The sequence below is a fragment of the Paramormyrops kingsleyae genome, chromosome 1, assembly GCF_048594095.1.
Source record: "Paramormyrops kingsleyae isolate MSU_618 chromosome 1, PKINGS_0.4, whole genome shotgun sequence".
Lineage (NCBI taxonomy): Eukaryota > Metazoa > Chordata > Actinopteri > Osteoglossiformes > Mormyridae > Paramormyrops > Paramormyrops kingsleyae.
In genome coordinates, this window is record NC_132797.1 from 1,138,802 (window position 1) to 1,165,868 (window position 27,067).

General features: G+C 48.9%; 1 protein-coding gene across 2 annotated transcripts in view; it reads left to right on the forward strand.

The window, feature by feature from the left end:
- immp2l (inner mitochondrial membrane peptidase subunit 2) overlaps positions 1 to 24,899 on the forward strand; it is a 150,377-nt gene extending 125,478 nt beyond the window's left edge. For both annotated transcript variants that reach the window (XM_023832706.2, XM_072711736.1), the window contains exons 4-6: positions 8,163 to 8,228; positions 14,433 to 14,535; positions 24,621 to 24,899. In XM_023832706.2, the coding sequence (XP_023688474.1) occupies positions 8,163 to 8,228; positions 14,433 to 14,535; positions 24,621 to 24,764 (313 nt within the window). In that variant the 3' untranslated portion in view covers positions 24,765 to 24,899. The remainder of the gene's footprint in view (positions 1 to 8,162; positions 8,229 to 14,432; positions 14,536 to 24,620) is intronic.
- Positions 24,900 to 27,067: the final 2,168 nt, after the last annotated feature.

Here is a 27,067-nt window from a genome sequence, read left to right on the forward strand (position 1 = left end):
AATCTACAAGGCTTTGGTTAGCAAAATGCTGTACAGTATGGGAAACCCTGGAACACTGGTCAATACGTCAACAAAGGCTCCGTCATGAGATCTGGTGTAAATTTATAGCTCCTATTATGTGGCCACTTGTAAAGACGACATGATTTATTTGGCAGTAATTAGGGTGAAATAGGATGATGTCCGAGGGCTTGTGTCTACACTGTCTCCTGGTATGTTCACTTAGTTTGGAACGTTGAGTTCTTAGTAGTGCCCTTGTCAAAGATCCTGTGTTTTGCAGAGATAAGCTCCGTGTTTAACCCTTCCCTGTGGGTCACATGTAGAGACTCCCATCAGTCTTGTAAGCATCTGCTGCATGCTGGGTGCAGAAACAAGAGAAAAGGTCAAAGTAACAACATCTCATGATGTTCAGAAGGCCTCTCTCGTCCTCGAGGATGGAGGCATGCACTGCGGGGGTCAGGCCAGTAGTTTTCCATCTTGCTACGCTCTCATTAGCCTGCCACTGTGGAACACTGACACTTGGGTCCTGAGCTGATAGCCCCCCCAGAGTTAGTGCATTTGGGTTGCTTGTGGAATGGTCACACCGTAATTTTGGTATAAGACCAAGGTCTCTACTGTTTTAGCCTCGACTGAAAGAAACAACAGTTGCACAGAATTCCATGTAAAACAGTTCCCACCCCCCCCCCCCCCCCAAGTGACAGGCATGTCACATGATGGAGAATCAGACAGGCGAGTGGGACCTACCTTGGTGTCCATCTAGCTTGAGGGGGACTTGAGCAGTAAGATGGAGGCTGACAAGATATCAGGAGGGTCAAAACTGGGCAATAGCTTCAGGGACTGAGCGCCTCCTAGTTCCCAAGGGCTCCTGTTAGGTTTCATTTTCTGATGTCCGGCCCCCCAACAATGCTGCTTATGACCAGCATCCCCGAACACAGGTTGAGATGTTACTATGGAACGTTTGAATCACTTGGCACAGTGACTGTGGATCTCACACCATATGTACCTCTCTGAAAGCCAAATCGCACGTTAAATATAACCGGATACCACATATTCAAGAAAACAATGGTTGTGTCCCCAAAAACAGATATATATATAATTTCAGTCACTATGGAAACAAAAGGAACAAAGATGCAGGCTTAAGATTCACAGTTGCTAGAAAGTACAAGTCCACAAGCTCTGGCTGCACACTTCCTGGTCCAGGGGTGTTACACTCTGCTGTCTACACCCTGCTGTCTATACCCTGCTGTCTACACCCTGCTGTCTACACCCTGCTGTCTATACCCTGCTGTCTGTACCCTGCTGTCTACACCCTGCTGTCTACACCCTGCTGTCTATACCCTGCTGTCTACACCCTGCTGTCTACACCCTGCTGTCTATACCCTGCTGTCTACACCCTGCTGTCTATACCCTGCTGTCTGTACCCTGCTGTCTGTACCCTGCTGTCTATACCCTGCTGTCTACACTCTGCTGTCTATACCCTGCTGTCTACACCCTGCTGTCTGCACCCTGCTGTCTGCACCCTGCTGTCTACACTCTGCTGTCTATACCCTGCTGTCTATACCCTGCTGTCTGCACCCTGCTGTCTACACTCTGCTGTCTACACTCTGCTGTCTATACCCTGCTGTCTGTACCCTGCTGTCTGTACCCTGCTGTCTACACTCTGCTGTCTACACCCTGCTGTCTACACCCTGCTGTCTATACCCTGCTGTCTGTACCCTGCTGTCTACACCCTGCTGTCTACACCCTGCTGTCTACACCCTGCTGTCTATACCCTGCTGTCTATACCCTGCTGTCTGTACCCTGCTGTCTATACCCTGCTGTCTACACTCTGCTGTCTGCACCCTGCTGTCTGCACCCTGCTGTCTGCACCCTGCTGTCTATACCCTGCTGTCTATACCCTGCTGTCTGTACCCTGCTGTCTACACCCTGCTGTCTACACCCTGCTGTCTACACTCTGCTGTCTACACTCTGCTGTCTACACCCTGCTGTCTACACCCTGCTGTCTCACGGGGACCATGTCCTCTTCACGCAGAAGAGACAGATCATCAGTGTGCTGCTCAATTCTGTGTTCCTCCCCTCACGGGTAATTCCAGGATTTGACCCTTAGGGGGGCTGGGCCCCATGAATAAATGCAGGACACCACCACCCCCGCTCCCCCACAAAAACATTCACCTAAATAAGGTCTAGATATTGCCTGTGCATACTCTTATTTTGGGGTCACAGGTGGGGGGTGATCACAGCATAGCATTCGCATGTTAGCTCCAGCCCCTGCATCCCATGCTGCTATGGCTGGGAAACCCTATGCGGCATATCAGCATTGACACAGGCGGAGCGCAGATGCGTTCGCCCAGCTGTGCTGTTCAAACAGGGCCCAGCTGTGTCCAGGAAAGGCGACCCCTGGTGCCCATCCCCGAGTCCCCAGCCACTGCAGAGAGGCTTATCTGGCTGATCCAGGGTAGCGAGCCTCAGCCTCAGAGCGCAGCCATCAGAAACACAGAAATGTCAGGAGAGAGGAGGCCCTCCCAGGAGGTCGACGTCTCCTCCACTCCCTGCCGCAGGCGACGGCGGCCATCGCAGGAGCGAGCGGAGCGTTGGCGGAGCCCCCCGCCTTCACAGCCCCCATCTCCCGCTGGGGACGCTTTTCATATGCTGTAATGTTGTTTCTTATCACATGTTCGGCTTGGTTCCCAAATTGCACCATTTTCAGCACCTAGATAGGTCCAGTGCCGGCGAATGTAGGTCCTGAGGCTGCGTGGCGTCTGGCGGAAACGCCGGCAGTAAACACAACAGTCTGGGCTCCTTACCGTGGGAGCCACATTGATTCATTGTTTAGTTTGTCCTCAGGATGTCTAATGCCGCCAGATAGATATCCCATGTGATTATTTGACAATGATGGAGATTGTTTGTTTGGTCAGGGGTGTCCCTGCACGGCTGGGCTCCGTCCCAGCTACTCTCACATTGTTGGTTGGGGTAAAATAAGCCAGCGGCCCTGTTATGGTGCATGACACTAGAACTCCACTAGGACCAGAATTGCATGAGGTCAGAGGCCCCAGCTATAGTCCTGGTGGATTCAGAGCATCTTCTGACACAATTTACTGCTAAAACTCAGGGCAAGGTCATTTACTGTAAGAAATTATGAGCTGGGTGTAAGTTTTCTGTGGGTTGGGGAGGGGCAGCCTCTGAGCCGGGCCTCCCCAAGTATGGAAAATCACAGCAGGTCAAACTGTGGTCACCAAGCACAGCCGCATGAACAGGGACGGCACCAAGATGGCAGCATATTTAGGCTCCTTCTGCAGAAGCGCTTGACGCCTGACTGTACCGCAGTAGCCCTGTGCAGTAGCAACCCACTTAGCAGAAAGAGAGCCGAACGCTGACTAACGCGGCGGAGCAGTAGGTGTGCTTTCCGCGTTCCCATGTGGTCAAGCGTGTGAATACAAACAGATGTCTGAGGGCAGGAGTCTCACCATGAGTGAGCTGCTATTCTCCTCCTCCTCATTCTGATAGCAGCTCAGATCCCTCTCTCAGTGTATGCTGAAACTGCACTCGTTAATACGTCTACATCGCCCTAAGAAAATTATCTGCACTAAGCACATAATTATATTTATGTTCATAAGTTAATTATATTCATTGTCCTTGATTGTTTTGCACGATGTCCCAAAGTAAATTTCTCGTATGTAAAAGCACTTGGCGATAAATGAACAATTCTGGCCTCATCACCAGCACTGTTTGGCATGGGTTTGGTTCATGTGTGAAGTTCCCACTAGGTGTATTAATAAGACAGACTAGTATATTACATCGGTCACAGGGACAAATGTCGTGTCGACAGATGGCAGAGTAATGAAGTACAAGAGAACACGCTTTGTAGAAAGGACTGCAGGTGTGTTAAATCTGTGTGGCATCCTGTCCAAACGTTGAGCTTCTGAACACTGGTTGAACCAAATGCTTCAGTGGTGCACACCTGTTTCCTTCGTTGGAGGGAGATTAGAAAGACAATGCTGGGTTAAAGCATAGACTGAATTATCTAAACGGGACTCCTAAGCCCTGCCTGCAGTATCAAACCAATCACCTGCTGGAGCAGTATGGCTCACTTATTTGAAGACTGTCGCTCCATGCAGAAAAACACCCACCTGTCCCCTGCAAACAGGGCTCCAAGAATCAGTCAAATCGGCGCATCTGTACTTAAGCTGTTTCTTAGTGAGACGACAATTAATCATGCAGTATGAAGGGATTCATTATCGCACTTAACTCATTAATAGCAGTAATAAGCACCTGGACACAGGCAGAATGCAACACACGATGTATGAATGGGGACGCTGGCGAAATGGCAGTTTAATAGGGCAAGAAAAGAGAAAGTTATGGGGAGGTTCCCGGCCCAAAGCTCACTGTGATGCGTCTGTTGTCTTTCCATTTTCACGGGGGGGGACAGATAGGACAGCTTCACAGGCCTGCGTAAGCGGCGATCCCTACCACTCTCATATATGGACAGTCCGTCACGGAAAACATCTACCTGTGTACTGCTGTCCGTCTCCAGGAACAAAACTAACTAGAGCTTTTTGGACCTGGAATTTTTAAACCTACACGTTTTATTTTATTTTTTCCCCTGTGGCGCCTTAACTGTTTTACAACAGATATATATCAAAGAATATGTTTAGATTAAGTAAAGGGGGCTACTGTCTGCCGTCAAGTCTATTTCTCCATCACCCCCCTGTTTTATTGGTGCACTACGCCTCACGCAAGCCGACATCCTGCTGTCTCTCCATCCACATTAAAACACGTGCCTGTCATATAGCAGAGACCCCTGGGTGGCTTTTAATAATGCACCGGCCCCGCAGGATGCCGTCAAGCTCTCAGCGTCTAAAGATGGCGTCCACAGGTGGCATGTGGCACCGCCTAATATGATGCGGGGAGAGGTGCGAGGAGGTAGCGAAGAGACCTCCTAGATGTGAACAGGAGGGCTGCTTGGAGGGGTCAGAAAGCGCCCCCGCCTTCAGGAGGGGTACAGTCTAGTTTTTAACGTCAGAGACAGGTTCATTGTTTCAGTGTTGGGGTCCTGGGGGCTGCCTTATGGCATGGCAGAGGAGGGGTGTGAGTCGAATAGCCACACTGCGTACCCAGCGGACCCGTAGGTGACAGGTGTCTGACCCGCACTCAGTTCTGCTGTAGAGATCCTGCCAGAATCCCTCCAGTGCGGATGCCGCATGGCATAGAGTTCAGCCGCGGCCTGACCTGTGATTCTTTACGTGTGGCAGGGATGGGTTCACAAAGCACAAGGGTACACTCGAAATATACTGTAGGGGCAGTACACTCGAAATATACTGTAAGGGCAGTCAGACATAAAACAAAGGGAATTCAGGCAGGCCGGAGCCAATCAGCATGACCACTTTCATGAGTGAAGACCAGCACCATGTTCATCTAGATCATTGAGCATGAAAGCTGATCTATCGATTATGCCCGAATGTGTCTGGATCTGGATCTCACAGCGGCTGCTTGCTCTCCTTCCATAATTCTACTTATATATTCCTGTCTCCCCCCCCACTGAGCGTCTTGGTGTAATAATTTCTGCTGCGTCGAAAATTGAGTCGCCCAGACGAGTCACTTCTGTCTGACGGCACTTAAAAGGAAATCAGCCTTAAGTACCTGCCGCTGTCGCATGAGGTGGGAAGCTGAGAGAGGCAGAGGAGGAGCAGAGGAGGAGCAGAGGAGGAGCAGGTCAGCCGGGCCGCCTTCCGGAGCTGCTTGGGGGGGTCCTCCCGGATGAAGCAGCTGTGTATGTGCTGTGGAGAGCTTTGGCCCCCTGCAGGCAGTTCACCAGGTCACTGTCTAAATGTCTTTGCAGAGGACGTTTGTCAGCCGACAGTCAGGCTGATATATAATATATGCAGTTAAATGCTGTTGCATTTCCTGTACATCAGTGTTTCCCAACCCAGTCCTCGGGGAACCCCGGACAGTCCACGTTTTTGCTTCCTCTCAGCTCCCAGCGCACCTGTACCAGGTATTCGGTGTTCCTGATTGGCTGGGAGCTGGGAGGGAGCAGAAACGTGGATACTCCGAGGACTGGGTTGGGAAACCCTGCTGTGCATGATTCAAGTAAGAATTTCCCGATAATTTAATTGCAAATTTTTCTGACGACAGAGAGCTGTTAACAAACGCACCTTTGGTCTTGGTTTGGCCCGTCTCCGCAGACGGATCTCATGGGGGTGAATGACAGCTCTGCGTGGGGAGGCTTTGGTCTCCTGCCCAGGTACCAGAGAGATAAACTAACATTCCGGTGGTAACGATGGAGACCTGAAGAACAAATGATGTGTCTGGTTCGATCCGACCAGGACTCCATTGAACGTCCGTGAACTTCAGTGAAAACCTTCAGGGCGTAAGGCACTCCTTGGTCTGACAAAGAAAGAGGAGGGCGGGACCCACAGGACTTAGTGACGGTCAGTGAGGCTCCTGGCCCAAAAACCGTAATAAGCAGGAATAGGCAGCATTGCTGTCATTTTCTGAGCTCCCTCCCTGGACTCCTGCAGCCTCCCACAAAGCTGCATCAGTTTGCTGCTCCCATAGTCCAACAAGTAGAGCCTTGTGCTAACTATGCTAAAGTTATGGGTTTCAATCTTAGAGAGCAGACATAAAGTGTAACCATTCCCGCTATTGTAAATCGCTTTAGATAAAAGCATCAGATAAATGTAAATGTACAGCAAAGCCATTTTAAATTTGTTTTTCCAGTTCCAGTTTTATTTCTGTTCTGTTTTCATTTATTTTCTTTCAGGTTTAACGGCTTTGGTCATTTTTGATGGTTTTTTCCCCATTTCCCCATACACGTGTGTCAGGGCTTCAGTGGATTTCACTCACACCACTTGTGGGTTGTGGGTTTAAATCCCCCGTCTTCACTGTGTGTGGAGCGTTCATACAGCCTCCCAGTGTCATGCAGGGGTCCTCCCTGTGAAAACACTTGCAATTGGCCATAATGTCCCTTCCCTCTCTCCTGCTTCATTTTCACAGTGATTTTATTTTGTTTTAAAGGCAATTGTTTGGTTTTTCTGTTCTAGCAGTGCAAATCAACAGGCTGGTCGGGCTGTTTCAGCACAGTGGTATGCACTGTCCTTTGCTTTATGCGCCAAATAGGTGGTTCTGTCCTGTTTCGCTGCTTATCTAAGTATCCCTGTAAGGCGCCGAGGAGGCTGTTTCACACGAGGACCGTGGTGAAGCGCACACACGTCTAAGCTGGCGCCTTATCTGGGTCGACGTGAACTTGAGTGAGGTCAACAGCAGTATTGAGGGGGTGGGAGTTGGGACAGAATTTGTTTGATAGGCATTTCGTATTCTGTCACGCAGAGATTAATCCCATTAGTAAACATTGGAGAGATCAGCTTTGTTTTCCAGAAAGGGAACATGATTGTAATCAGTGCTAATCAGATGAGAGGCTTTGGAGCATCTAGCTCAATACTGCTTGCACCACCCAAGGATATGTGCTCCACGTCGGAGCGGGTCTGAGGGGTCAGTCTCTTCCCTCTCTCCGGTGGGCCGACACAGCCACAGTGACATGGTGGCCCTGTCCCCTTTGCACCACCACACACACTTACCAGATCACATTGGAGGCCATCCATGATGCGAAGGTACTTGGTGCCTTTCACCCGCAGTGCTTATCTTCTGCTGCTCCTCAACAGTCCTCGCTGGTGCTCTATGTAGATTTACATGCTTTGTTCAAAGTTTGGGATCAGAAAGCATCAAACATCCTTGGAGCACATGGGGCTAAGGGTCTTGCTCAAGCGCCTAATGGTGACATGATTACTCTGCTGGCTGTGGGATTTGAATCCACAACCTTCTGGACACAGGCACCAACCCATAACCTTTTCCAGAAAGCAGGGTCAGTCACTCTCTGGAGCAGTTCGGGGTTAAAGCTCTTGTTCAAGGACCCATTGGTGACATCACTCTGTGGACCTTCTCGTATAACTGTATTGCATGCAGTACATCATCTTGAAGCTTGGAGGCAAAAAAACCCCCTTGCATCGATCCATCTTCCCCTAACTGTTTGTCAAATACAGGGTTTTAGTCAGTTTGGGGTCTATCCCAAGAAGCACTGGACAGAGGGCCAGGGACACCCTAGACAGGATGGTCTTGCCTTACTTATGACATCAGAGCATATTTGTTTCAATATGCTGTTCTCTTTCCAGGTCTCCAAAGAATCCCCAACAGAAGATCATCAAGAGGGTGATTGGCCTGGAGGGAGACCTTGTAAAGTAAGCTCTGCTTTCACCGCTGCAGAGATTCAGTTGCTTCTGACGTTGTAGGCGATGTATGTTCGAACACAGTAACAGGGGGATTGCAACACTTGTTGCTGTTTTACTTCAGTTACATAATTGTCTTTTTACTTGAATTTTTTTTTTTAACATTCTCTGAATCCCCGATCTGATATGAGTGAAAAGGACATGGTGTCAATCTTTAATGATCGCTCCACGGTCGTTAATTCAAAACACAACGAGCGTTTCATTAAGAATGAATTAGGATGGAGTAATTACGCATGCGGACCCTGAGAACCTGAGGTGTCCCTGTTTCTGTTCGGAAGGCTGACCTCAGCATCTGTGCCTATGAATGACCTCATGGCTGTGAGGGGATACCTGCAAGCCTAAAGCACAAATTTGCCCAGAACATTTAGGGTTTTTGACAGATTAAAAAATAATGCAATGGTAGAGATGCAAGTCATCCAAACACCCAAAGCCACTTCTGGGTCAGGCTTCTAATGCTTCAATAAGAACTATGGCAGGACTTTAATACCAAAACCCAGCACAAGAAATGGGAACAAGGCTCTTTAATCACAGGCCCAAAACAATGGCAATAATCTTATCCCCACTGAATGAGACAGTGATTGGGCAGCAGCTCGTCTGTGTTTAATGCATCAGTGCCGGCCGCAGACTTCTTCATCCTCCATAACTCAAGATTCAAGATTTAAGATTCTTTACTTGTCACATGCATAGTTAGACAGGTGCAACATGCAGTGAAATGTATCCTGAACTATTCTTTTGACTGTGCAACATTAGAATAATAAGAAGGAATAAGCAAGTATACAGTTACAAGGGATATGAAAAAAATTAAAATTAAATTTTAAAAATAGAACTTTGAATATAATACAGATTTGAAACAGATTTACAGATGTGCAATATGCAGGTATTAAGTTAAAACTCTCCCCCTGATCCATTTTAAACCCAAACCAAGTGATCGGTCCAGTCCCGGTCACCTTATTCCCTTAACTAACATGTCTGAAACGGTGACGCTTACTACCTCACAGTAAAGATAAGGCACATGGGAACACCACTTCCATTTATTGTTGTCAAAAGTATCAAAAGTGCCGATTCTATCATGTATAAAATACACTACTTCCTTTTAATACTCTGTAGTGAAGCCCTTAACAAAGTAGACAAACCTTAAGGTGAAACACATCAGTATGATTTTAGTTTCTGTTTGCTTTGGGTGTACCTGTTCTCTCAGAAATGGTGGAATAGATGATTCTGGAAAAATCTTGTTCTTCTTTCATGGGCATGACTCTTTATCATCGTCTTAAACATACACCAAACTGCCAGTTTAATCCTGGCGTGAGCTTTGATGCTCATTTTAATGAGATTTTAATTTGGAGGAATTTTGTTTGATGCTAGGTGTTTATTTTTACCGTAGCCCGGAGGATCGCCTGGGATGGCTTTTAATTTGCCGGCATGCCGCAGTGCCTGTTCCCTCACAGAGAGCCTCGTTGCCGATCACGGTGTGACACGCGTGGTGATGTACATTCAGCGTCAGTGGATAAATGCGGTCCCACGCGGCTTTCATGACAGTCGTCAGATTCAGCCCACTTCCTGAAAGGCTCTACCTCGAAATTTAAAACACAGAGACGTTTTTACTAAAAACAGGAAAAAATAACAGAAAGTACCCTAATAACAGAAAGATGTAGGGATATCGATAAGGTTCAAAGGTTAATTGACAGGCAGGCTCCTTTGGGACTAAAAGGCTGCTATACAGGCTTCTGTCTGTCTTGAGGAAGGACGGCCTCTTATCATAGACATCAAAATGACAGCTAGCAGATGTAGCAGACATGCAGAAAGGCTGCTGGAGTCCAGAGATAGAGCTCAGAAAATTAGACAGCAATGCTGCCTATTCCTGCTTATTACTGTTTAGCGTAACAAGGCGCCAGGTCAGAGCAGCCATTACAAGGTCTGTCCTCAGGATGCACATGTGACACACACCTACAGATCGTACAAAGCGTGTTCTCTCAGGACGTGATGCGTGCAGGAATCCATCCAGTTAGACACGATAGATCTGTCTCAAGCTGGACCTTAGATCTAACAGGTTTCAGAAGTTTAGTCTAATACAGTGGTACCTCAGAACTCAAACTTGATCCGTTCAGAACTCAGGTTCGAATCCTAAAAAGTTTCAGTTCTGATCAAATTTTCCCCATAAGAAATAATGGAAAACCAATTGATTGGTTCCCGGTCCCAAAAATTACACCTTAAATATGTTTTTCTTTTTTTTAGCATTTAAACACAAAATGAACAGGATAAAACAAGAAGAGCATATACAGTACTGTACTAAAAACAACTAAGTAAGAAAATTAATATCCAAGCAATGTGTAAAGTTAAAAAAAACAATGTGTCCTGCCCCGATCGTCCGCTCCTTCCGTGTGCCACGCCCCCTCGTTAACCCCGTGTGGAATCCCCATGTGATCAGCTGTTTCTGCTTGTTGTCATTAGTCCTCTGTATTTAGTCCGCGTTTCAGTTTGTTTCCGCAGTTCGGTCATTGTATTGTCCGTCTGCGTTTTGCCTGCCTTACCTGTAATTAAACCCCGTATTCCCCGATACCCTGACGTCTGCGCCTTTATCTCCGTTACGTTCCCGCTGGGCAAGACAATATTATTATAATTAAATGTATTAATGGTTTATTATTAATGATATAAAAATAAGAAATCTTTATTTATCACACGTGCCGCGTGACTCCTTTCCCCGCGCGTTCAAGTTATCTTAGGTCTGCGTTCACGGTTCAACTTTTGAGATTTAGATCGAGTTGTAGGTCATTTTTTTTCGAACTGGCAGAAATTTGAGTTCTAATGAGTTCGAGAATTGAGGTACCACTGTACATATAAACAACGTTATAGGGATCCATACAGTAACACACTTCATAGTGTGATTATTAATTAGATCTGATATTGAGCTGTGGAGTTGCCCTTCCAAAACGTCATGCCTTAACTCGTTTTTGGAAGTAACTACAGTTCCTGTTGATTGTTGTAAGTCCTCAGATCAGTACCTGTTATGACTGGAACCTGGAAAGAGGACAGAGATAAAAACAGACATAATTAAGAAGCAATTTGTGAGCTCCTTGTGCACTGAGGTCACTGGCTGCCCCTCATTTTTTTGTCACGGTTGGGTCCCTTTAAGATGGGGGGCGGGGTCTCCTTCTGACGTCAACCGAGCCATTGATGAAGGCCATGGAATAAGCTCTGTCTGCATAAAAGCCTTATTCTGAAGGTTTCCTCACGGACGCGCTAACAGGGACATTGACGGAGCGGTTATTTATTATGTCGGGCTCTGAGCCAAACACTCCGTCCCCAAATCTGCGCCCGGCACCCATATCCACTCTCCTCTCCTCACACAGACTCTCCATGTGCCACTACATCAGTCCTAAATACCGACGCCGCATTTTAAATCAACATGTCTCTGATGCGGGCTCCCACAGGACGAAAGGAGGGATGAATATTTAAAAGCAGTTTTACGGCTCTGCGGCGCCACGATTCATATTCTTCCCGCCGGCAGCGCAGAGTGCACGCGGCTCGACCCACGGAGCCCTGTGATGAATGAGACGCGCCGTACAAATGTCAAGCTGCAGAGAGTGACTGGTGATGACCCTCCGTCCCCCTGGTCACTGCTGCCAGAGCCACCTTCCCCAGCTTTTCACAGGGCATCAGCATCACTGTATTCCTCGCGAATCCCACAGGTGATGTTCCTCTTCATTTTCATAATGAGTTGATCCTCCAAGGCACTGTGGTCCTCGTGCACTTGTTTGTTATTCCCACTTTCCGCTGATCCCAGTAATGTGCCTGTGAAAAGCATGGAGCTGTCCAATCACCCCTGGCCCCAACCAGCCTTTCAAATGATAAATACAAGCGTTTGTTCACTGTGCATCACAGACTTATCATCAAGTTGGCCTTGTTCTAAATTACTTCCCCCAGTAGAGGGATATGAAAGCACACAATTTTTTTCTCCCCTTCTTATTATTTTATGCACGTACCTTTCTGTAAAATACAAACGCAGGAGGTTCCACATTCTGGCTTGCTACCTCGCTCAGAGTCCCCTTGAAGTACACACAGGCACAGTCTTGCGCCGTGGATAAAACTATTAGTTTCCAACGCGTGACACATGAATTGGATTAAGAGTTATGTTGGGTTGGACGGTTATTTTTCTGACTGCATAAATGTGCCACTGGCAGAGGAACGTTTGTCTCCGCTCATGGGCTGAGGGATCTCCGGCGCATGTCATTTGTCAGCTGGATCCAACATGTCATCTAAGAGGGCTTGGCTCTGGGCCCCGGGGTTTCACTTAACTGCCTCGTTATATCAGCATGAGGACCCCCGCCCCCCCCCAGGCCTGACCTCGGACGCCTAAAGGATGATGCTGTCCCTGTGTAGTGCTCCTTCGAGTGCTCAGAAGTATTTTCCTGCCTGTTCCATCTCTGTCATTCGCTGCAATGTTATTGGCCAGAACTAGGTCAGGCAAAATGGCTGTCATGGATGTTGTAGTTGCCATGATTCTAGGTAGTGTAGCACTAGTGCAGCAATGGTGCAATGGTGCTGAAATGATGCTAATCTGTAGTGGTTAAGCACTGGGGTCCCGGGAGGAAGTCGTCTGAGGCAGGTGGCTCTTGATAAGAGTTTACACCGGTGAAACGAGGTGTGAAATGGGTCCAGGGGGGAGCATCTTAGGCCTGCTTTGGCTTTGTAGGACGATAGTGTAGGAACCTGGTTCCTCTCCACTCCGGTGGCAGACACAGAAGTGTCAGCTACTGGTTTTAGCATCTGTTATCCCCTGTCTTGGTTGTACCCATAGTCCATAGTTATTTATACTGGCAGCGGCAGTTGCTGAGCATCAGCTGTCTAAAGCAAGCTCCCAGCTCCACCCCTGAGGGCGACCTGCTCGCTTTTATTACTCCTTAGGCTCAGATTAGAAAGTGACAGGGCAGCAAAGAGTCCCGGATGGCCCTGAGTCGACGGCCCACCGGCTCAGAAGTTCTCCGACTTCCAAGAGCCCCCGCCGCTGCAATGCAGGAAAACGCCACAAAACACGCCGTACGCTGCGCCGACCCTTGGCGGCGACGCTTGTAACAATGCGGCTGACAGTGAGTCTTGCAGACTGGATGACTGTGTGTAAGCTGTGAGTCAAAGAGAAGGTGGGAGAGTGTCTGTCATACTGAGACAGACTGAGGGGCAAACAAGCAGCTTATAGGATCTTTAAGTCCAGTCTGGTGTTTCCTGTGTTCACTGGCATCTGGGGCAGATGCCGACCGCAGCGTGGGGGCAGCACTCCCGGGGCCAGAGCCGACCGCAGCATGGGGGCAGCGCTCCCGGGGTTTAAGCCGACCGCAGCGTGGGGGCAGCGCTCCCGGGGTTTAAGCCGACCGCAGCGTGGGGGCAGCGCTCCCGGGGCCGGAGCCGACCGCAGCGTGGGGGCAGCGCTCCCGGGGCCGGAGCCGACCGCAGCGTGGGGGCAGCGCTCCCGGGGTTTAAGCCGACCGCAGCGTGGGGGCAGCGCTCCCGGGGTTTAAGCCGACCGCAGCGTGGGGGCAGCGCTCCCGGGGCCGGAGCCGACCGCAGCGTGGGGGCAGCGCTCCCGGGGCCGGAGCCGACCGCAGCGTGGGGGCAGCGCTCCCGGGGCCGGAGCCAACTGGAGCCGACCGCAGCGTTACAACATTTATTAAACTGCGAGTACTGTGGACCAGAGCTGCTTTTAAATCTCCAGGGCTGAGTCCCTCTGTCACGTGTCAGCGATATCATCTGTAGCCCATGACAGGGCTCACAGGAGTGATGCAGGGACACAGGGGGGCCATCAAGCCTGCCTGCCAGCTCGTGCTTCACATCCTGCAGCTTCTGCCACTTGATGGGCAAACTCTTAGGTCATAGTCCTTGCAACATCGAGCCGTTTGTTTGTTTGTTTGCCTGTTTGCTTTTGCCGGCCAGGGGCTTCATCTCTGAGTCCTCCAATTGTCTGTAATCCTTTCGACGGCTGCCCGCTGCCCCCCACCTGGTCGAGGCCAGAGCTGGAGAGATGGACCTCGAGGCCGCCTTAACCCGCTGTAGGGTCGTCATGTCGGGGCTGGCCTCGACTTACTGAGATTACTGGGGGATGATCTCAGATCAGTCTAAGGCTTTGCTGGGAAGTTATTTGTTCATTTGCTTGCTTGCTTTTGTCAGGACGCGGGGATATAAAAACCGGTACGTGAAGGTGCCAGATGGCCATTTCTGGATAGAGGGCGACCACCATGGCCACAGCCTGGACAGCAACAGCTTTGGGCCGGTAAGTGACACCCCCAGCCCCATTACTTAACCCTTTGGGATTATGCCCCAGCCCTTCTCAGCCCAGTCCCTCCCCAAATAGTCCACATTTTTGCTCCCTCCCAGCTCCCAGTACACCTGTACCAGGTATTCTTGGTGTTTCGGGTTTCCTGGGGAACAGGGTTGTGCCACAACCACCTGTACCAGGTATTCTTGGTGTTTCGGGTTTCCTGGGGAACAGGGCTGTGCCACAACCACCTGTACCAGGTATTCTTGGTGTTTCGGGTTTCCTGGGGAACAGGGCTGTGCCACAACCACCTGTACCAGGTATTCTTGGTGTTTCGGGTTTCCTGGGGAACAGTGCTGTGCCAGAACTTCGTGTTCTTCGCATTGTTGACACACCAAGGTAACGTAATACATTCATAAACTAAAAGAATTGCTTCAACCTTGGGTTCCTGCCCTGTTAAAGGCAACAACAGGTTCATAATCAGTTCAGGTTGTACTTAATTTATCATCTGCTTCCTTTGCTGGTCAAGCGACGCATGGCATGACACACTGGCATGACACATTGGCATTTCAGGAGCCAGTTAACGTGGGAGGGGGGGGGGGGTGACAAGCAGTCCCTAGATGAAAACATCCCTCCAGATGGAGACTCTCTGCCATTCGCCGGGACCTAACAGCATATGTGGCACTTAATCCAATGGGAAGGTGGGCATCTACATGACATAAGTTTAGATATTTCACTGATGGTCTAGCTGAACCTGTCCCTGCATTCCTCTGAGCATGGGGCCAAGTTCTGTCTCATCTTAGCACCCGTGTATTTGTCCTGTGTTGCTGCACAAGCATAACAGTGTGAGTTCATGAAAGGTCTGCATTACAGAAGGTGCAAATCGGCAACAAACGCACGCAAAGTGTCCTTTGGTCTATCTTGGCGGTCGACTGAGTGTTTGTCCATGCAACTGGAACTGGGTCGTATAGCAGGGTGGCATTTTTTCTTAATCCCAGCCAAGATCCATCCTGAAGAGCTTTCATTAGTCAAAGATAATGGCTAACAGAAGAAGCTGCTTGGCTCCAGCATCCACCACAGGGTGGGAATTCTATTCCGTATTGAAATCCTTAAACCCAGTACTTGACATTTAACATATTTTTTTTCCCGAAATGCCAGTTACTAAGTGCCTGGATAATTATTTCTTTCTCTCTGTGCTTCATCACTGACTATAACGCTTCAACAAACCCACCATTTGAACCCGTATCAGTCCTGGATAAAGACTTTAATTCGCCCGGCCGGCACATGGATCGCCCAGCTGACTTTGGGAGGCGATCAGCCACACATGTGGTCGCTTTGTTTAACATTTGCATAAACCGACTGCTGGGGGGGTGGGGGGGGTGGGGGATGGGGGGTGCAGGGGTACCTCCGCAGTCCAGTTTTCAATTTAAATTGGCTCCTTCACTGAAGTGCTCCAGCAATGCCGGCCAAAGCGCCAGTAATTAAGAGATGGTAAATAATTCATGATGCGGATCATGGAGTGCACACATCTGAGCATCCCGAAGTCTTTGTTAGCCGGCGGAGGCAGGCCCGGCGTGCACGTTTAGTTTGCGGGGTAATGTATGCTTCAGGCTCACTCATTAGCAAAGGCCAGTTTTATATCTGCAGTTTATTAACATGAGGCTGACACAAGTGACAAGATAGCTGTTCTGATTGTGTCCCCCGCCCAGGGGTACTTAAAAAAATACAAGGCATGACATGTAAGTTTTTCATTATATTGATGCCCGAATTGTTAAAGAGCTGTATGGGAATTTAATACCTTAACCCTGATGAGTCAGAGGCCAGGACCGTGTTTGTGTGTGTCTGTGTCTTTGTCTGTGTGTGTCTGTGTCTTTGTCTGTGTGTGTCTGTGTCTTTGTCTGTGCGTGTCTGTGTCTTCGTCTGTGTGTGTCTGTGTCTTTGTCTGTGTGTGTCTGTGTGTATCTGTGTCTGTGTCTTTGTCTGTGCGTGTCTGTGTCTTCGTCAGTGTGTGTCTTTGTCTGTGTGTGTCTGTGTGTATCTGTGTCTGTGTCTTTATCTGTGTGTGTCTTTGTCTGTGTGTATCTGTGTCTGTGTCTGTGTGTGTCTGTGTCTTTGTCTGTGTGTGTGTCTTTGTCTGTGTGTGTCTGTGTCTTTGTCTGTGTCTGTCTGTGTCTGTGTCTGTGTCCGTGTGTGTCTGTGTCTGTGTCTTTGTCTGTGTGTGTCTGTGTCTTTGTCTGTGTGTGTCTGTGTCTTTGTCTGTGTCTGTGTCTGTGTCCGTGTCTGTCTGTGTCTGTGTCTGTGTCCGTGTGTGTCTTTGTCTGTGTCTGTGTCCGTGTGTGTCTGTGTGTATCTGTGTCTGTGTCCGTGTGTGTCTGTGTCTGTGTCTGTGTCCGTGTCTGTCTGTGTCTGTGTCTGTGTCCGTGTGTGTCTGTGTGTATCTGTGTCTGTGTCCGTGTGTGTCTGTGTCTGTGTCTGTGTCTGTGTGTGTCTGTGTCCGTGTGTGTCTGTGTCTGTGTCTGTGTCCGTGTGTGTCTGTGTCTGTGTCTGTGTGTGTCTGTGTCCGTGTGTGTCTGTGTCTGTGTCTGTGTCCGTGTGTGTCTGTGTCTGTGTCTGTGTGTGTCTGTGTCCGTGTGTGTCTGTGTCTGTGTCTGTGTCTGTGTCCGTGTGTGTCTGTGTCTGTGTCTGTGTGTGTCTGTGTCCGTGTGTGTCTGTGTCTGTGTCTGTGTCCGTGTGTGTCTGTGTCTGTGTCTGTGTGTGTCTGTGTCCGTGTGTGTCTGTGTCTGTGTCTGTGTCCGTGTGTGTCTGTGTCTGTGTCTGTGTGTGTCTGTGTCCGTGTGTGTCTGTGTCCGTGTGTGTGGGGCATATAAAACCTGCTGATGTTGTGAGGGCCACTTCTTTAGTCTCCACAAGGGAAAACTCTTGTATTTTGTATGGGTACCTGTGGTTAAGGCTCGGGCTGAGTAGGGGTTAACATTGCCATTGCTGGGATTAGAGCTTTTCCCATAGAAATGAATGGAGAGTCCCCACAAAGATATGAGTACACACACGTGTGTGTGTGTGTGTGTGTGTGTCAGGAAGAAGCCCACCAGAGCAAACAATCATGGCTGTGTTTGTCACTATGCCTTCATCGTCATAAATGTGTCATAACAGCTGATGATAATGGCCTGAACACTTTGACAGCTGTCATAACACCCAGGACGACAACGGCAGCCTCACTGTGTCGTCCCATGATTCTCATTCCCCTCCCCTTTTGAAAATGCGGGCATAAACATCACATCATTTCCTCCTCCAGAGACTTGGCTAGCCAGGTGCATGATTCCCGGCATCTCCCCACCGGCCACCGGGGGCGCCGGGGCAGGGATACAGATGGACAGCTAGAGCTGCCAATAGAATATAGATAAATATGTATCATCTGCCCAGAACCTTTTATTATTTTTATTTTTAGCTGGATTTCACGGCTGAGTGCGGTCTGGTGGACGTAACTGGGATGGTCCCGTAAAGACTCAGTGCTCTAAATGCATTATTCATATGAGTGAGGCTCTGCCGCTCCATCTGCCTGTCAGGGGTCCCACTGGTAACGTGAGGGCCCCTCAAACAAGGGCCCCTCAAATGGGCCGAGTTCCAGAACTGGGATAATGGTAAAACTGGACTCACTGTCTTAATTTGGTGCAGAAGTCCATTTTACATTCGACTTTTTCTTGTGCAGATAAAATAATTTGAACTTAATCTTCAGCCTGGGCTGTTTTCAGAGATGGGTGCTTAATTAAACTCACTAGCACTTCAAGGCAGACGAAAAAGCCAGTGATCCCAAGTGACCGTTTTGTCTGTGCGGCAGCAAGGTGTGAAAAACACACACACACACACACACACACAGATGGGATCAAGACTGTGCATGAACATGGACGTGAAAGTGGGCATGAATGCAGGTGTGAACATGCAGAACACAGGAGCTCCAATGATGTGGAAGCCATGCAAGGCGTGACACGCAGAGCAGGATCGTGCTGTGGTCTCCAACACGCTCTTCTCTCAAACATCTTCCAAGCCAAACGTCTTCCCCGAAAAAGTGATCCTGCCAGCCTTCCAGGTCACTGTCTATTATTGTAACACATCCATTATCCCAAACAGTCTTGGGACTCTCCAGGGAGACGGAGAGATTGAAAGATGTGTGTGAGAGTCAGATACTAAAGGAAGTGTCGGGTTTGTTGGATTTTAAACTCTCTCTGGGATTTTAAACTGTGTGTGTGTGTGTGTGTGTGTGTGTGTGTGTGTGTCACTGTCATGCAGTCAGTGTGACTGTCTACATCTGTCCCTCTGTGGATCAATCTCGCATCACCTTAAACAACACCTAATAACAAACATTCATTTTGACCTTAATTGCAGTGACACACATTCATCGCTTTGAGTGAAATATGCAACATGAGCTTTTAACTACTTTTAATTCAGGTGACTTGAAAGATGTACATCACCACAGCTGGGTATTCTGAAGGCTGACAGCTGGGTAGTTATTATGCTGAATCTAAGGGAAGCTGGTCCTGTTTACCTCTGAGCAGAGACAGGCCCCCTTAGCCAGAGGATTCGTAATTTCACCGTTTGTATTCTGTTTGGGGAAGTGACCAGAATGATCTTTTTTTTGTAAATTGTTACCATAATCTCAAAAATGTTCACGGTGCCCATACAGCGCCCCTTATTTCCAAGTCCTGTGATTTTGTGTGTTTCAGGCACACATGCATACACACCTTCCTCTCCCCTGAAAGGCCTGGACACAGACTCTCCTCGTGAGCCTACAGTTCAGGGTGCAGCAGTGAAAATAAGTTTCCAGGCCGTTCGTTTTTACCCTTTGGCATTTCAAGGATGTTGAAGCCGCGGCTGTCTGCTGCGTGAAAGGCCGGCCCTCTGCCTCTGCTGTGCAATGATCCTCCAGCTTCAGTGCTGCATTATGGGATACATGCTGGCCTGCACCCATGGCATGTTCCCATTTGATCTCTGTACTGGTGCTTATGAGGAGACGGAAACGGGGCCAGCAAAGCGTCCTTTTGGTGGCGCCGTGTGTCGGAGAAGCACAAGGCTTCATCCTGGCCCTTCCTGCTCCCATTAAGCACGCCGATGAGTACCTGCTGTGCAGGATGATGTCATCACCTGCAGTAATCGCACCTTATCAGGGGGTGGCTTTGAACAGACTGGGGACTGACCTTCCCTTCCCAGCAAAACCAGTGCATCTGCCTGACACGTTCCCAGGGGAGCCAGGAGTTTCACCATTCCTTTTGGGCATTATGTCCTGATTATGCTGGAAAACAGCAGCACATTACCCCGGAAAAACTGGTGCAACACGAGGGTCTTCTAAGTGGAACGAAAGGTATGATGAAATCCTGCTTCTTAATGGCGGTTCTGCATCATACAGGAATACAACCTCTGTTTAATTAAGAGATTATCTAATCTTCATTTTATTACATGGGTATGAAATGCCACAAAAAAGAAAAAAAATCTTTATTAATTTAAAGAAAATAACTGATTTTACTTCAATCTAATTTGTTCCATTTACAAATAAAATTACATAAGATGAAATAGGTAGCTTATGAAATGAAGTAAATGAGATTAGATTAGTCCAGTTTGTCTGTAATTTGATTTAAAAGCTTTGTTTCAGTGTCATAATGCTTCCATGCCGCTGATTCACATGCTGATGAGATCTTTTTCTATTTCTTTCTTTCTTTCTTTCTTTCTTCCATCCTTCCATTCTTAGCACAGGTACCACGATTCCATGACTGCCTGCCATGTGACCACTTCTCCATGCTCTTCTCTGGGATCCCTCAGCTGTGGGGTGTCCCCATCCCTTCACGTGAGGCTTCTCCATGCTCTTCTCTTGGATCCCTCAGCTGTGGGGTGTCCCCATCCCTTCACGTGACGCTTCTCCATGCTCTTCTCTGGGATCCCTCAGCTGTGGGGTGTCCCCATCCCTTCACGTGACGCTTCTCCATGCTCTTCTCTGGGATCCCTCAGCTGTGGGGTGTCCCCATCCCTTCACGTGACGCTTCTCCATGCTCTTCTCTCTGGGATCCCTCAGCTGTGGGGTGTCCCCATCCCTTCACGTGACGCTTCTCCATGCTCTTCTCTCTGGGATCCCTCAGCTGTGGGGTGTCCCCATCCCTTCACGTGACGCTTCTCCATGCTCTTCTCTGGGATCCCTCAGCTGTGGGGTGTCCCCATCCCTTCACGTGACGCTTCTCCATGCTCTTCTCTGGGATCCCTCAGCTGTGGGGTGTCCCCATCCCTTCACGTGACGCTTCTCCATGCTCTTCTCTGGGATCCCTCAGCTGTGGGGTGTCCCCCTCCCTTCACGTGACGCTTCTCCATGCTCTTCTCTCTGGGATCCTTCAGCTGTGGGGTGTCCCCATCCCTTCACGTGACGCTTCTCCATGCTCTTCTCTGGGATCCCTCAGCTGTGGGGTGTCCCCATCCCTTCACGTGACGCTTCTCCATGCTCTTCTCTGGGATCCCTCAGCTGTGGGGTGTCCCCATCCCTTCACGTGACGCTTCTCCATGCTCTTCTCTCTGGGATCCCTCAGCTGTGGGGTGTCCCCATCCCTTCACGTGACGCTTCTCCATGCTCTTCTCTCTGGGATCCCTCAGCTGTGGGGTGTCCCCATCCCTTCACGTGACGCTTCTCCATGCTCTTCTCTGGGATCCCTCAGCTGTGGGGTGTCCCCATCCCTTCACGTGACGCTTCTCCATGCTCTTCTCTGGGATCCCTCAGCTGTGGGGTGTCCCCATCCCTTCACGTGACGCTTCTCCATGCTCTTCTCTGGGATCCCTCAGCTGTGGGGTGTCCCCATCCCTTCACGTGACGCTTCTCCATGCTCTTCTCTGGGATCCCTCAGCTGTGGGGTGTCCCCCTCCCTTCACGTGACGCTTCTCCATGCTCTTCTCTCTGGGATCCCTCAGCTGTGGGGTGTCCCCATCTCTTCACGTGACGCTTCTCCATGCTCTTCTCTGGGATCCCTCAGCTGTTGGGTGTCCCCATCCCTTCACGTGACGCTTCTCCATGCTCTTCTCTGGGATCCCTCAGCTGTGGGGTGTCCCCATCCCTTCACGTGACGCTTCTCCATGCTCTTTTCTGGGATCCCTCAGCTGTGGGGTGTCCCCATCCCTTCACGTGACGCTTCTCCATGCTCTTCTCTCTGGGATCCCTCAGCTGTGGGGTGTCCCCATCCCTTCACGTGACGCTTCTCCATGCTCTTCTCTGGGATCCCTCAGCTGTGGGGTGTCCCCATCCCTTCACGTGACGCTTCTCCATGCTCTTCTCTCTGGGATCCCTCAGCTGTGGGGTGTCCCCATCCCTTCACGTGACGCTTCTCCATGCTCTTCTCTCTGGGATCCCTCAGCTGTGGGGTGTCCCCATCCCTTCACGTGACGCTTCTCCATGCTCTTCTCTCTGGGATCCCTCAGCTGTGGGGTGTCCCCATCCCTTCACGTGACGCTTCTCCATGCTTTTCTCTTGGATCCCTCTGCTGTGGGGTGTCCCCATCCCTTCACGTGACGCTTCTCCATGCTCTTCTCTCTGGGATTCCTCAGCTGGGATATCATCCCCTTCTTTCTTGTGCGTGCTGTTGTCTGCTCAAACCCATATCTCTGCAGTGATAAAACACTGCAGTGACCAAGCCCTGAGCAGCAGTGTTGGCAGAAGGATGCAGAAAGGCAGCAAATGGGACAGAGCTTGTGTGCCGTGGAAATGAGTGGTTCAGGGTTGTGCCACAAGCTCCAGAAAATTGCAAGTACTTTACACGGCTCTCAGATTGTCCCACACATCTCTCTGCCACTTACTGAGTTTCTTACTGGGTTCTTAAAGGTACCATTCCTGTTAGTGATTACAGGCGCAGGGGACTGGAAACAGATGATGGGCTTCCACATGACCCAGTGCCAGTCTGAATGAGGTGGTGAGAATGTAAAGTTGTGTAAACATGAACTACATTTTTCAAAGGAGCCATGATGGAGGTCACACATGCGATGAATGGTGTGTGATCATGGCTCACACCATCTCACCTCCGGGGGCATATAAAACATATGATGGGAACCTGGCGGGGAAGTGGAGGTGTGGATGATCGAAATATGGCAGATTTCCTGTGTTGGATGTGATACTTTGGCATGAATTAAGCATGATGTGAGGGACAAGGACAGAAAGATACAGAAGGCATGAAGAAAACAGCGATGACAGTTCAGCTGCTCTCTGCGATGACAGTTCACAGCTGCTCTCTGCGATGACAGTTCACAGCTGCTCTCTGTGATGACAGTTCAGCTGCTCTCTGCGTTGACAGTTCAGCTGCTCTCTGCTATGACAGTTCACAGCTGCTCTCTGCGATGACAGTTCACAGCTGCTCTCTGCGATGACAGTTCACAGCTGCTCTCTGCGATGAGTCCAGTGGCAATATTTCCCACATTTCCACCACACGATATTCAACCAGATAAAAAATAAGAAATAAAATACAAACCGTTCTTTTGCTCGAAGCTCTGTGGATGGCTTGTTAAAAAACAGACCCCACCTTTCGCCTTTCAGGACCACACTTTTAATAATGTCCTCACATTTGTGATCGACTGAGAGGATCGATTTTCAAAATGCCATGATGTCATATTAAACTGAAAAATGCCCTTTAAGCGTTACCAAAATATGTCAATTGCACAGGGCGAGTGTGTCAAAAACTAAATTGTCCAAGGGGCTGCTGTAAAAATATTTCTTTTTCATGGGTCGTTGTTTTCTCAAGGTTTCCTACTGCGTGCAAACGACTCTCAAACGTGCAGTGTTCGTGTAGCACTGCACTTGATTTGCATAATTAGCCGGGATGACTTCATTTTGCATTTAAGTGCTGTGATATCCTGTTAACTTCCAGTGCATCATGAGACTGAGGTAATCAGCATGCTTAATTTCAGCCCTGCTTACATAAAAAAGACCCTCTGTGAGAGTTAGGAATCACATTCTTAGAGCAGCCTGATTGCTGTAGGTTGGCGAGACACTGTGTTGCCCTCCAACATGTAAATGCTGTACACAGGTCTTGTCCTGCTTGCCTGGCTCTACGTCTGCCTGTCGGGGAAGACAGATGCTCAGGTAAAAATTATATGGCTGCCTGGGGTCTGCCTCTGCTAAACTTACCTCTGGAGGAATGTTAAAGTGGCCATTCTCAAGGACACAACCATGCCTCTCACTCTGGGTGTCGTAAATGCCAGGGATGGTGGGTGCCTCTTTGGACTGGCCCTCCTGGGTACCTCCACAGCACCAGGGACTCTTCCTGGGTTCATAAACAAGCAGGTTCACCCATCAGAAGCTCAACACTAATTTAATGTCCATTGCAGCATGCTACCCGTTTTATTGTAGTTGAGCAGATGCTGAATATGAACATTGAGTGAGTACAGCTCATCATCATGACTATCATCACGAGGCTCGCCACCAAACGCAAACTCACAAATCCAGGGGCCCCTCAGTGCCCGGGGCCCAGAGCCAGTCCAGCGATGATGATGATGATGATGATGATGATGATGCCCTGGCCCCTGCAGTGCCTCTCACCATCGCACAGGCCGCCATGGAAACCAGGTCTTTGAAGGTCTCGCTGAGGGGTTTCGCTTTTCAAAAATCTTTTTGCTGCCAAGTAGCAGAGCTGATCATAGGCGTTGGGGCTAGGGAAAAGCCTGCTTCTGAGAAAGGTATATATAAAAAAGAAAAAACAGGCATAGAGCAAACGCCACACTGGGGCCAGGAAAAGGCCCACTTCTGAGAAAGGTTAAAAAAATGGGCATAGAGCAAACGACCCACTGGGGCCAAGAAAAGTCCCGCTTCTGAGAAAGGTATAAAAAAAAAATGGGCATAGAGCAAACGACCCACTGGGGCCAGGAAAAGGCCCACTTCTGAGAAAAGTGTAAAAAAAAAAAAAAACAGAAATAGAGCAACACCTCACTGTGGCCGGTAATAAGCCCGCTTCTGAGAAGTTAAAACAAACCCAAAAAATGGGCATAGAGCAAACACCTTACTGGTGTGCCCAGCAGGCAGGACACCCAGTAATATACCAGAATCGGACACAATCATGGGTTTGAATTTGACGGGCGACCTTCCCTGCCTGCAGGTCTCGCTGGGCCTTGTCCATGGCCGTGCCTCCCACATCATCTGGCCACCGCACCGCTGGCAGAGAATCACGCCTTCCATCCCAGGGGGCTGCGCACTACTGCTGCACCGGGACAGACTGCCACCCAGCGACCAGGACGATTAAAGGGGGCGGGACATGGCAGCTTCATGCCACCTGTGCTGTTGGCAAAAGGCCTATTTTACCAGCCTTCAGCCAATGTGTGTCTCTGGCTGTTACGCATTAGCATTTTATAACGTAAATAAATTCTGTTATGATTTATTTAAGAATCATCTTGTATTCCTTTTTTGTTTCGTCTTGATTGCGCTGTTCCATCGGAGCTGAGCGTGCAGCTACCAACATGCTCTAATAATACAGTTTGTTTACTAGCATCAAAGAATTAGCCCCATTTTGTGCAAACGGTTCTCCTCTAACGAAGCGTGCCGATTTGCTAACAAGCAGCGTGCCACGCAGCCTTCTTGTTGAATAAAACAAATGCATGTACAGAGAGAAGTGTTCATGACTGGGCTGTCTTATAGGGCAGGATTATCTGAACAGCTTCAGGAGCTCAATCCCCCCCCCCCCCCAGCTTCCCTTCACTTCTGCAATCCCACGCTTCTCTTCCCTGCCTGTCGCCCACCTGCCCCGCAGTGCCGCATGCCGCATGCCTGTGCCCATCCACAGGGGCCACGCTGCACCATCCTGTGCCCTACGAGTTCTCCTTTACCCTACCCCTACCCTCAATATAGCGGAATATTTTCCCAGTCAGGCCGTGCACAAGCCATGGGTTGCGGTGTGAGAGCAATCCCTCTGGTTCTGTGAACAGCCAGAATATCTCCATTTTCACACAGCGCTAAACCCAGAGCACTAATCTTTGGTGGAAGAAAGGCAGCGCTTCAGGTCAATCTAAACTCAAGGTTAGAAATTCCACACTTTAAGAACAGTGGAAAATAATGTGACACTGACTTTGGGTCACGCAGCCATTTACAGGCATAAATCTGCGGCCCAGTCTGTCAAACACTCATGTCTGCTGTGTCTTCCTAAGCTACTGAAACATATTCCAGCCTGATTTACACCTACAGCTACATGTCTGTCAAACACACATTTATACACACATTTCATTCGTATTCATTCAGCAGCTGATGTGTTGCGGAGATAATAAAAGCCAGACGTGTGAGGTGTTGATGTCGTGGAGTTTCTTGGCTGTTATCCATCTCATGCATGTCTGCTTATCCCTATAGATGCATAAAACCACCACACACATTATGGCAGAAGGCGAGGTTTACCTGAGACAGAGAGCCAGACAGGCGGGCAGGCAGACAGACAGATAGATGGGCAGGCAGACAGACAGATAGATCGGCAGGCAGACAGATAGACAGGCAGACAGATAGACAGACAGGTGGGCAGGCAGATGTGCAGACAGGCAGAGGCAGGCAGGTGGACAGGCAGACTTACAAGCAGATAGACAGGCAGGCAGACTGATCACTAGTATCCATCCATCTTAGGTCAGAGTGGCAAACGGGCCTGCAGCCTATCTCAGGAAGCATAATTAATCATTAATATGTTGTATCAATAATAAATGATCATAATTAATAATATAAGTCCCACCTGAAACCGGGAGCCGAAGATGTAGCTGAGTACATAAGACTGGGACTGGGGACACATTTTGCTCTGTGTAAGATGAGCAGGACGTGCTTAGACCCATTATTAATCATTCAGAATGAGCTATTTTTATTTTGCTGTGTGCTTTCCAAAGAGGCCAGGAAGATGCGGATATTTGTAACAGCGTCATCGTCATGGCGATAATGGGGGTGCCCTTCCTGAATAACCTCTAATTACTGTTAAATTTTTAAGAAAAATCTGTTGTTTCTTTATTCATGTGTGAAGATTGTTTTCACGCCACCATCCTTTACTCTCCTGCTGGGTATAAATATTTTCCTTTTTTTAGCGTCCCAGTGGAATGCACTGAGGAAATTAAAATAACCTCTCAGCTGAATAATAAACTTTACAGTGGTAGCTAAACATGCCTTAACCACGCCTATGTTTATAAAGGAATTTAATTTCAATACACAGCAGGTATAGTAATAAAATTATTTATATACAAATACAGGCATATGTATTCATATACACATGTATACCTATATATAGACATGACATCTATTTTATAGTGAGAGATGCTCTCAGAGATATAAGATTAAGTGACGTTGGGAAATGTTCCATTTAGCAAATGATGGTTCCAAGCCAAAAGGTTATCGGGAAAATATGTTGTCATAATACCGTGAAAAGAGAGCGATGTGCCGTCACGGCCGTTTCACGGTACCTGTGCAGGGATCGCTGAGGAACCAGCCGACTGCTGCATGAGTAATCGCTAATCCAATCAGGCCCTTTCTGGAGCTTTTAGATGTACCACATTAAATGGTTAGTTTGAAAATAGGGACTCTGGGACAGTC